The 12,186-nt window shown below is 41.5% G+C and overlaps 1 protein-coding gene across 1 annotated transcript in view; it reads left to right on the top strand.

Annotated features, from left to right (window-relative positions):
* Positions 1 to 11,480, top strand: part of RBP1 (retinol binding protein 1) — a 34,256-nt gene extending 22,776 nt beyond the window's left edge. Inside the window, exons 3-4 of the mRNA XM_006257984.4 lie at positions 4,513 to 4,614; positions 10,497 to 11,480. Coding sequence (XP_006258046.1) covers positions 4,513 to 4,614; positions 10,497 to 10,550 — 156 coding nt within the window. The 3' untranslated portion in view covers positions 10,551 to 11,480. The remainder of the gene's footprint in view (positions 1 to 4,512; positions 4,615 to 10,496) is intronic.
* The last annotated feature ends 706 nt before the right edge of the window (positions 11,481 to 12,186 follow it).

Below are 12,186 nucleotides of genomic sequence, written 5' to 3'. Positions count from 1 at the left end.
CCAGAACCAGGCTGAGCATGGTATTAGTTTGCCTCCAATGATTAACACTATCTAGGCAAAGTATATACAGAGAATAATTTATTTTATAAATTTAGCCTTCGGTATTCAGGAACAATCTGTACATAAAAGGTTCTTTTTTAGATGTATGCTTTTTTCAGAATTGTTAATCAGTTTTGTCAACTTGTTTCACACTATGAATTGTTGGGGAACTATTCACTTTAGAATCACAGAATCATAGGGCTGGAAGGGACCCTGAAGGATCATTGGGTCCAGCCCCCTGCATAAGCAGGAAAGACATCTGGGGTCAGATGACCCCAGCCAGGTGACTATCCAGTCTTCTCTTGAAGACCTCTAGGGTAGATGATTGCACCACCTCCGTGGGGAGCTTGTTCCATAGTCTGAACACCCTAGTTGTAAAGAAGTTTTTCCTAATGTTCAACCTGAAACTATCTTCCATGAGTTTGTAGCTGTTGTTTCTAGTTTTCCCCCAGGGTGCCCTGGTGAACAGCCCCTGATATAGCAGTAAGCCGCAATCAGGTCCCCTCTCAGACTTCTTTTCTTTAGGTTGAAGAGTCCAAGATCCCTCAGCCTCTCCTCATGTGGCTTACCATACAAGTACCTGATCATATGGGTGGCCCTTTTCTGGACCCTCTCGAGCTTTAACACGTCCTTGAAGTGCAGTGCTCAGAACCAGATGCAATACTCCAGCTGCGGCCGCACCAATGTTGAGTAAAGTGGGAGAATCTCTTCTTTGGCTTTACTGGAGATGCATCGATTGATGCATGCCAGAGTTTTATTGGCCCTAGCGGCTACTGCGTCGCATTGCCGGCTTATATTCATGCTGGGGTCTGTTGTTACCCCCAGATCCCTTTCATTTGTAGTTCTGGTCAGGTTAGCGATGTCCAGCGTGTAGGTGTCCTGGGGGTTCCTCCTACCCAGATGCAGCACTTTTCATTTCTCCATGTTGAACCTCATCTGATTCCATTCTGCCCAACATGCTAGCCTGTCTAGGTCTGCTTGTATCTGCAGCCTATCTGCGGGTGTGTCCGTACAACCCCATATCTTGGCCACTGGGCTTTTCAGACGCTCATTGGCGTAAACTTGGCCAATGGGCTTTTCAGCCCCTCATCCAGGTAGTTGATGAAGATATTGAACAGCACTGGGCCAAGTACCGACCCCTGGTGTACGCCACTGCCCACATCTTGCCAGGATGACACTGATCCATTCATTTGGACTCTATGTCCTACCCCACAACCAGTTTCGCACCCACTTGAGGGACCCACAGTTGAGCCCAATATCTTCCAGTTTTCTGATCAGTACCTCGTGGGATACCAGCTCAAAGGTATTTGACCTGGTAGTCAAGGTATATGATGTCAACTGCCTTTCTCTCATCCAGGTGACGAGTCACCTGATCATAGAAAGAAATGAGGTTAGTCAGACAAGACCTGCCCACGATGAAGCCGTGCTGCCTGTCATTCAGTATCATGCCTTCTGCAAGTTTGTCACACATAGCCTCTTCAATGAATGATTCTAGGATTTTCCCTGGAATAGAAGTTAATCTAATTGGCCTGTAGTTTCCTGGGTCTTCTTGAAGATGGGTACAACACTGACCCTCTTCCAGTCCTCTGGGATTTCTCCAGGGGCCCATGATTTTTTAAAGACTTTTGCCAGAGACTCTGCAATTACTTCGGCCAACTTTTGCAGCACTCTTGGGTGGAGTTCATCCAGTCCTGCTGTTTTATATACATCTAATTTCTCTAATTGATTGTGCACCAGTTCTACAGCAATGGTGGGAATGGTGTCAACCCCGCCCTGCTTGTTCTGTGCCCTACCTGGCGTGTTGTTCCCCTTGGTCTTAGGAAAAACCCAGGCAAAGTAGTCATTTAGGAGCTCTGTTTTTCCCAAGTGGTAGTGACCAGGTATTCTGAGGCATTGAGCAGCGGCCCCACACTCTCATTAGTTTTTCTTTTACTCCCTATGTATCTAAAGAAGGACTTCTTGTTGTCCTTGGTTCTTGTACCCAGTTTTAGTTTGGTTTCTACCTTAGCTTGCTTAATCTGTCTTCTACAAGTGCAGGCCCCTGTCAAGTAGTCTTCCTTGGAGGCTGTCCCAAGCTTCCATTGTTTGTACGCCTCTTTCTTTTTCTATAGGTGGGCTGCAACTTCCCTGCTCAGTCAAGAGGGTTTTTTGACCCTTCTGCTACTTTTTCTCCATACGGGAATGGATTTTCTCTGAGCCTTAAGGGTTGTATCCTTAAGGAATGACCATTCTTCTCGTGCTTCCTTTACCTGTGGTCCTTGGTCTCTCAAGGCATTCTCTACTACTGACCTGAGCTTATTAAAATTTGCGTTTTTGAAGTATAGGACTTTGAGCTTGGTATCTGTTTTGTCAACCTTGGAATGGATCACGAATGTAATGATTTCATGGTGACTATCGCCTAGGCTGCCCTCTATGTTTAAGTTGGTCACCAGGTCATTCCCTTTGGCCAGGACCATGTCAAAAACTGCATTGCCTCTAGTTGCCCTGTGCACCTCCCGAGTCAAGGAAAGCTGTTCAGTGCTGTTCAGGAAAGATCATAATTGATCTGAGCTAGCCGAGCATTCCTCCCAGGAGATGTCTGGGTAGTTGAAGTCACCCATGACAGCCATGTCCAATGCACACGCAGCCTCTGTTAGTTCATAGGCGAACACTAAATCAAGTTACTTCTCTTGGTTAGGCAGCCTGTAGTATACACCTACAGTCAGGTCTCTCTTGCCATACCTCCCCTGGAGCTTGACCCAGAGGGTTTCAAGCTGTTCTTTTTTGGGGCTAACATTGGCCTGTAGGGAGGGGTGTACTGCCCCTTCACATAGAGGGCAACACCCCCACCTCTCTTCCCTACCCGATGCCTTCTGTAAAGGATGTAGCCCTTTATGGCTATATTCCAGTCATGAGAGGAGTCCCATCAGGTCTCTGTGATCTCTACTAGATTGTAGTGCCCAGTGGAAAGCAGGAGGAGTAGTTCCCTCCTGCTTGTTCCCCATGCTTCTGGCATTGGTGTACAGGTACCTAAGTCCTTCTATTGAGGTCACTGGCTGCCTGTTGTATTGAAGGGGAGCTGTTTTCTTAGCTCCCATAAGAGTGGCTTGCTTGGTTTCATTGTTGATGGAGCTTTCCTGTATATTGGTCTCCGGGTAAGCCCCAGTTAGCATTTCCCCATCCCCCTGCCATCTAGTTTAAAGCCCTTTGACTAGCTGTTATTTGTGAATTAAGTCATCAGTTGTTGTTTCTACTCCTGGATTGAATGACTGAAGCATGCATGGAATTAAATACATTTCAAGATATAGACTCCATGAAAAAATGTTGCACATGAAAATATTAAAGACATTTCAGTCAGATAAAAATATATTAAACAGTAAAAGGAGTGTGATGTGCTAGTAGGTTCAGTATGGCTTATTTCAGAGGCTAGATGCATAAAAAGTTTTAAATGCACCATAAAAAAAAAAAAGAGAAACTTTGAACAAGGACATTTGAATTGTATGTCTTCAGAGACCCCGTACAGTGCACGCAGACAACGTATACTACCTGTGATTATCTACCCTAGCCCTCTTTCTAGCAGTTCATTTTTCATGCCTATTTAGTCTAAAGTTTCCCCTGGGTAGAGACAGCCTGCTGTACCCGATTATAGATGGCGGCTATTATGGTTATCATTTAAGAATTAATTGTTTGTAACATACACATATTTTTTAAAAAAGAAGAAAAAGAAAAAGAATAGGGATGTGGAGTACTTAAAACCAATTCTGCGTTCAACTCCTGACCTTAACAAATGTAGGCTGACTTTTTTTTCTTTAAAACTGAGATAGATGCATATATTTTTTTCATTTAATTCCAGTAAAAGTAAACATTTTCTCCATCTTTGACAGTTCATAGTGAATATGGCTTCTAAACTTTTTAGAGCTGCGTAGTAATTCCTTATTCCTTAGGACTGAGGGGGTCATGCAGTGGAAGAAAGAAGGGGAACATCAAGTTTTCAGGCCTATTTACAAACATATAAATGAGCCTGAAACACTAGTGGAAGGAACTCATGGATGTGAGACCTCTCTGAGAGGCAAAAATTGGAAGCATTTGCATGTGGACATAATGCACCTCCCTATTAAAACTGAATGTCTTTGTGCAGAAATCATATAAAAAGTATTTGCAGTAAAACTCAAATTAAACAGATTTCTAAAAGTAATAGCTCTTGTTATTTCATTTGGAATTCTTGCAACTATGAAGAAGTAAGAAATATTCAAACACCCAAACTTTGTTTCCAAGACTATCAAAGTGGCAGCAATCTGTTCAGTCAGTAATCAGTCTTGATCACATTCAAGACCCTAAAATACTGTACAAGACTTATTCTTAGTTATGGGGTATAACGATGAGAACATCTATTCTACTGCATCAAAGCCCTAATTTAAAGGCAATGACTTTACATAAGTGTAACAAATGAAGTTCAATGCTACTGTAATGTTGAAAATGTATCTATTTTACCAGACCACTGTGAGCTGGGATGGAGATAAGCTTTTTTGTGTACAGAAAGGAGAAAAAGAAGGTCGGGGTTGGACCCAGTGGATCGAAGGAAATGAACTGCACCTGGTAAGATCATGTAACATGTTCTGAATGTCATCATATTTTTCATTATTTATTCAAATGGAAAAATGTAATAGCACACAGCTTGCTGCAGGTTATCTTGGCATACTGTGGCATAATTAAGTATTGGTGTTGTACTCGACTTGCTTCTAAAGCAATAATTTCATATGGTGCCATTGTTCTTTTGTGCCCCCATATATAAAGAACAGAATTCTAAATTCAGACAATCTTTGTGTTGGCTGTCTGCTCTGATATATTGGTTTGAAATGTTTACACAGACAAAGACATTTAAAAGAATGTCCTTCATATGCTTGGTGAAATAAACTGCTTGGAGACTGATGAAATTCTATATCCAACAACCCATAGGGGGAAAATATACCATTATTCTTTTTAAATAATTATAGGCCAGCATGAATTACAGCCTAGAAAGTGAAAGAGAGCAATTTAGTTTTTAAAATGTCATTCTGGCCATTATTTTCATCTTTCCTAGTTAACAGCACCTAAAGTAAGTTTATAACAGATTTTTCCCAGAGAGCTATTCATACTATCATCAGTATCATGTCAGTCCTGATAAAAGGTACTTTTCCTACTGAAGGAATCAAATCAAACCTCTTTTCCCATTCACTAGTAAATGCACTCAATATTTAGGATGGTAAGTATCTATCAGTGGCACAATAACCTTGAAGCTCTTTATGATCACAGCCAGAGCCATCTGATTGTCAAAAAGGTAAAGGCCATGGGTCTATCCTAAATCTCACAGCCCAACAAGTTAAAATCAGAAAGGCATGGCAGTTGTTTTCCAACCACACACATGGGACTGACATATCTAGCATTTGGCTCCCTTGGATACACCATCCCAAATGACCACATACCATTTGCCTACAGTGCAATCTATACAGTCATGGATCAGCTGACCTCATCATCAGCCCAGTTCTTTACTGAACCAGAATGCCAATGTAGAACTATTTAGCAAAGAACTGAAGTGTATGATTAATCTTCTGTATGTAGACAATCCTATCCTGTTCAAAGCATTTAACTATGTTCTTAAATCCCACAGACTCCTTAGCTTCCTGCCTTTTTTCTTTACAGTATACATCAAAAGTCAGGCTGACAATTAATCAGTATTAAATGTGTGTGATTAATGCAAGAACCAATTAAAGTGTTAATTTTTTAAACATATTAATCATGCATATAGTTTTGGAGCCCACGCCCAGGCTCCTCTCCACCACTGTCACTGCTGCCTCCAGCCTACCCAGCAGGGCAGTGGTGGCAGTACAGAGGAGCCACAGGGCAGCCAGGGCACAGGCTCTGAGCTGTTGCCACAGGAAGGCAGGACACACACCCCCTTCCCCCACAGCACCCACAGCCAGAAATGTAGCCTGGTGGCATGTCAAGTAGCATCCAGCAGGTAAGTTTGTGGAGGAGGAGGGGAAGGGGCAGGAGCTGGGGAAGGAGCTGGGGTGAATGAGCCCCCGGGGCCAGGTTGGGTCATGAGGTAGAGCCATGGGAGGCTCAAGGCTCATCCAGGGGCAGGGAGTAGAGAGCAGCTCCCTGCTGCTGCGCACACCCCTGGGGAAGGCATGGAGGGCATGTGCCCCCCATATTTCTTCATGGGGCAGAGGTGGGCTTCCTGCTGTGGGCTGGGGCTCTGCACCCTGCTGCCTTTGCCCTGAGAGCTATGCAATGCCACGTTGTGCCCCCTCCCATCAGCCAAACAAGGCGACACAGTACAGCCAGCATGTGGCTCCCATGGCAAAGGCAGCCGGATGCAGAGCCCCAGCCTGCAGCAGGCAGCCTTCCTCCACCCCATACACAAATCTGGGGTGCATGTGCCCCCCATGCCCACCCAGCGGTGTATGCAGTGGCAGGGAGCCACCCCCCCCGTACCTCTGGTCCATCCTGCTCCCTGCCCTGGCCCTGGGGTCCCATTCACCCCAGCCCCTGCCCCTCCCTCACCATAGAGGCCTTGATCTGCCCCCCTCCCCAACTCCTTCCCCTCCACTGACTTACCTGCTGGGTGCTGCTCTACACACTGCCAGGTAGCATTCTTGTATGGTTACCATTTTTCTAGTTTCAAAAAAGAGGACACCTGTGTGGGGGGTGGTAATATGATTGTGGAGGTGGAAGGCAAAGATATGCCCATGCCCTGTCCCTCACTCCCAAGCCACAGTCCCCCCAGCCCTGCTGTTGCCCCTCACTACTGATCCACAGTACCCCACATCCTGCCACAGTATGAGGGGGTCCCCCCTCCCCAGGCTCCAAACCCCACACATGCCCCCATACCTTCACAAAATCCCCCCTCCACACACACCTCACACCTACCCCCCCAATCATACAAAGTACCTGTATAATTTTGAGTTTTTCTGCACATAATCGAGTTTTTAGCTGTGTGATTAAAATCACAACTAATCATAATCAATTTTTTTAATTGTTTGACAGCCCTAAAAAAAGCTCTCCAGCTCCATTGATGGGGAGGGACAGAATCAAAATAAACATGTGACCTATATTGCTGCTTCCAGGTCAGCATGGTAGCATGTGCCACTTCACCCACTATATCATACCTAAAGGCTTCTAATGGCCCACCCTCCCATATTTATCATCTTGTGCATTTCATTAACTTAAGAAGGCATCCTATTTACTCCATTTGGAGACTTTACTGGGTGCATCTACATGTTCATCGATGAGCTGTAATTATGGTGCATTAAGTTTAGTACCTGTAATAACAGTACTTACTTAATGTGCCATAAATTGGTGCTACTACGCATTAGCACAGATGAATGCTTTTTGAGTGACATAATGCGTATTAGACTCAAACTACTGTGCATTAGCATATTAGCAGTCTTTGCCAGTCACGCTAATATGCAGTAGAATTAGTCTAATTCTCATTAAGTGTCTTATGTAGACATGCCCACTGAGATCCAGTCTCCATTGACCATGTAGTAGAAAAAGTTTAAAATTCAATTTTCTGTAATGATTTTGCACAACTCAGATCACTGGATCTCTAGATATTAGGAAGTCCTTTGATGCCTTCACCATCAAATATTAGGTACTGGGTGTGTCTACACATTCAATAATGTACTTTAGGTAATGCGCATTAAATTTAGTACCTCCATTGTAAGGTACTAAATTGTAAGGTACTTGAAAAAGGCACATTTGCCTATTTTAATGTGTATTAGCTAAAGAGCACTTTTTTGTGATGCTTTAATGTGCTAATAAAAATAATTAATTAAAATGTGCTAATTAAAATAAGCTAATGCACACTGAAGTGCATATGTAGATGTGCCCATTCTGATAATTCTAGGATTCAATTGACCTTTATACAGTGGTCCAAATGTTTAATTTAATCCTTTGCACAGTTCTGCAGTGTTGAGTGTTATACGATGGGCTTGAGTAGTTATCATCTACTGATTTCCCTCTCCATTTCCTGGTCTGGGTTTTTTTTTTCTTCTCTTCAGATTCTATTTTGCTACAGTGACTTGAAACAGATACTTTCCTAGCCATTCTCACTTCCTCTCAAATTGTATTACTCTTATTTTGTATTGACTGCTTCTATCATGTTTTTATTTATTTCTTTTTATAAATCAGCAGCAGATTTCATAACCTTACTGCTTGGTTATATATATCTATATGGGAAAAAATGAGTCCCAAAACTGGCACTTGCAGTTCAAGTGCTTTCATTCATACTGAACTGCTTCCTTTTACTAGTACATTTTAAAATCTCAGCAGCTCACTCCAGTAAGCTGACTGACCTAGATTAGTCTTTTGTGTGGTGCTGGCCTGTCAACTATCTCCCAGTTCCTCAGATTGCTTTATCAACTTTCTCAAAAACCTCCCCTTTTGAAATCAAGCTAGAGGTTTTAACTGTACTGAGGAGACTGTAGTGGGGCTCTGTTCTGTCCTACAGGAGGTTTTCCTAATACTTTTCCCCACTACTGAAGTCTATCTTATAGGGTTGTAGCTTACAGGATCTTCTCCAGAGCACATTGCCAGAAACTGGAATTGTATTTCTGAGGTTTAACTCATACAGTGGTAGTCATGGAAGAACGGCCATTTATCTCATCTGGTATTTACTTTTATAGCTGTCTTTTCTAGACTTAATGTGGGAAGTACTACAGACAGCATCATAAACAACTGGTACTAGAGTTACAGTTTCCATTTTTTATCAATATGAAATCGTTGATGCTACTTCCTTAATGATTCTGAAATAGATTCTCATGTTTCTAGGTCTTAGCCCACATTTTCCAAGCTCTTTTATGCAATCCTACCCCTTTGAATATGTAGAGGTATCAACTTATTTCAGTGTTGTTCTACTCAGGAGCAGAAGTTCACCCCTGCAGAGTACCATGCACAATTAAGGCCCTACATATGAAGGGAAAAGTCAATGACAAGACTCCCATAGACTCCATCTAGGGTGAATTCCTATCTAGGGTACTGTCCTAATCAATCCCAAATCAGAGTGTACTACACAAATAACCCTCATCCCCCTTTCAGTAGTCTCATTGACTCTTTCATTTACCGGGCTGTCCCTGGCTGGGCTGTCTCCATGTGAGTGTTCTCCCCTTTATAATTAAATAAAAAATTTAATACATTTTATTTATAATTAAATAAAAATTACCTTTCCTTTTCCTTCAGGCATCTCCAATTCTTCACTATTTACTTGTCTTTAACTTTAGTATAATTTTATACATGCCTCATTGCTTATTACAACCCATACACCCTGCTATAGCCAGGGTGCTTATCTACCACCATGGATCCAACTGATGGTCACTTTTCCCACACAGGAAAAAAACACCACCCCTCTCAGAGTTCAATTCACACCCTACTAGTGACATATTTTATTAGTGCAAGTGGAACACTCATGAGACCCCTTTCAAAGTAAAACAGTTCTCAAACCCATAAAGTAAAACAGGTTAAAATGCAACTCTAACTCCACTGAACTTTAAATCAGATGCCAACTCTCCAGACCATCTGCCTCAGTTAACAACCCTGCTCTATATTGCTTGCTCCCTTCACACTACCAATATTCCTCTTTTGTCATGCTCACCTGAGGATTTCTACAAAAGGTTCCCTCCAGAACTCACTCTCCAAGCCTTCTTCACTCTGTCAGCTACAAAACCTTTGGATCTTTTATAATTCTTCCCTTAATCCTCCTCTGGAGGTTTACTTTGACCCCAAGATCACCAAATGATTTTTTTTAAGTTGTCTTCAATGATGGACCATGAAGTGACAATCAAGAAAGCAACACTAGTTGCCCAACACAACAAAGATCCACACCCACCAAAAAGAGAGAGAAAAAACTTTTTCTGTAATATCACTTATCAACTCACTTGTAGGCTGCTCTGCCAGTTCTCCATTCCCTGTCCTGTTCACAGAATTGCATCCTCTTTGGTTCCCTCTTCTGTATAGTCACGATTTGGAGCAGATTTATGGATGGCTCTGTGGCATTTTTTTCCTGTCTTCTTTGTTTGTTTTAAATAACCTTGGTTATGAAATACAGCTTGTAGAGCTGATTGTCCAGCTGCTTGGTTATTGGGGGCAAATATGCTACTTATGCATCCAAAGCAGATAAATTACCATTTTCAGTGGATTTAAATAACTACATGCATAAATGTGAGAATACACCACCAGTCAAGGCCTCACATTTAGCCCATTATGTCTAGGTGTCTGAAGTCCTGTAGTAATAGTTAGCTTGCTTTCCAAATACACAATATTGGTCCTTGTTGCATCATACATTCAGTAAAATAGTGTTCCATATATCTGCCTTAATTTGAATCTATAATTTCCAATCAAATATTTAAGTTAAGCTTGTCAAATAAGTGTTTTGGAGACAATGTACATGTGTTTGCATATTGTATAAATGCTGCACTTACAAGTAATTTTCTTTTCAGGAAATAAGAGCATGTGGAACCACATGTAAGCAAGTCTTCAAGAAGGTGCAGTGAACCTGATCTACAGATACAGATTTTAAAAAAAAAGAAGAACAGAATTGCAACCAAAGCTGGGCATGAGTATACCCTTAGCATCTAGAGGGCAGATTTAGATCAGCATGAAGTTAGAACTGTGTAGCGTTCTCTTTCTGTAATATAGATAATTTTATTTCTTTAAAAAAAATCATTCCAAGTACATACAATTAAAAGAACTTGGTCATACATGCATGCACACCTAACTTCTCAGTAACACAAAGATAAGGTATGTAACTAGATTCTTTGGTACAAAAACAGACCCATTTCTCATATGCAGCAAGACCATTTTACATAACTATAGTCATATAGAGGGGCCTTAAGGTAAACTGTTTCACAGTCAAAATAGTGCTGAGTGGCCTTACTGTAAAATCCTAGTAAAGAATCAGATCCAAAGTATTTTGTGGCTCAAAAATAAAAAGTGAAATTCTTGCTCCATTGAAGTCAATGAAGTCACCGACTTCAGCAAAGCAGTGTTTCACTTCTAACTGTTCTAGCAGATGTGAAAGACTGTGGGTTTGTAAAAGTTAAACAATGACGTGGACCAATAATCTGGGAAAATAGTGCTTAATAAAATAGCATGGCCAAAGAGCAATTCTTTTTAGGGGTTTTAGCCAATGCTTGGTACATTGATTTTGTTTTTGGTTTTTTTAATTTTGAACAGAATAGCTAGTGGGTAACACTATATGGCTTCTTTCTTTTTCTTTTTAAAAGCAGCTGCTAGGAATTGTGTAAAATCTCATACCAGGCAGAAGATTAAATCTTTAACTAGAATTTTATTAGGACATACCAAATTATCTGTATTCTGGTACTGAGGGAAGAGCAGAGTATAATACTGAATTGACAGTTGTAAGTCCATGTTACACTGATAATAATATTATTGCAATTAATATATTAAAAATTTAAAACAGACCATTGTGTGCATATACTGACAGTGCATTGATAATCTATAGTAATTTAGACCAAAATACTGCAAGCCAGTGAGCACCATTAATTCCCAGTGAAGGCAGAAACAGCAGAGGACAAGTGGCTTTTGAAGGATCGGATCCACTGTGCTTGTGTTCCTTACACAAAGCGGTTGTGTGATTTTCCATTTGTAAAAGCTTACCCAAGCATAGACCCAAAACAAAAGACATATTTATAAACACCTTGCAGACTGACAATGACATGTGCTGCTTCTGAAACACCACTACTTCCTGTGCTTTTAATCACTGTTGTCCTATCATTATTACAAGTATAACAACTGTCACAGATAAGCAAGTTTTTCTACAGTCTCTTAAACCCCTGCCACACCTTTACAGCTGTCTCCTATTCCAGTCCTAATGTGTATGTGTCCACTCTACTGTACATCCTGAACTCTATGCCCAGTAGCAATTCATATATGCAATTAATATATGACTATAAGGAAACACCCCTTTTCCACACACATTTTACTGGAGGTTTTACAGGGGCCTTTGCTTGCACTGCAAAATGCCACACAAATTGGATTAGAGAGTCCTCAAGTTCTTATGTGGTTATTTAACAGCAGTGCATAAAGACAGTGCACAAGAGAAGGTTTTGGGAGCAATACCTAGATTCACATTCACTGGACCAGTAGAACTTGGAAATCCAGAGATTT

The sequence above is a fragment of the Alligator mississippiensis genome, chromosome 7, assembly GCF_030867095.1.
Source record: "Alligator mississippiensis isolate rAllMis1 chromosome 7, rAllMis1, whole genome shotgun sequence".
NCBI classification, from domain to species: domain Eukaryota; kingdom Metazoa; phylum Chordata; order Crocodylia; family Alligatoridae; genus Alligator; species Alligator mississippiensis.
This window is presented reverse-complemented; position numbering and strand designations above follow the sequence as displayed.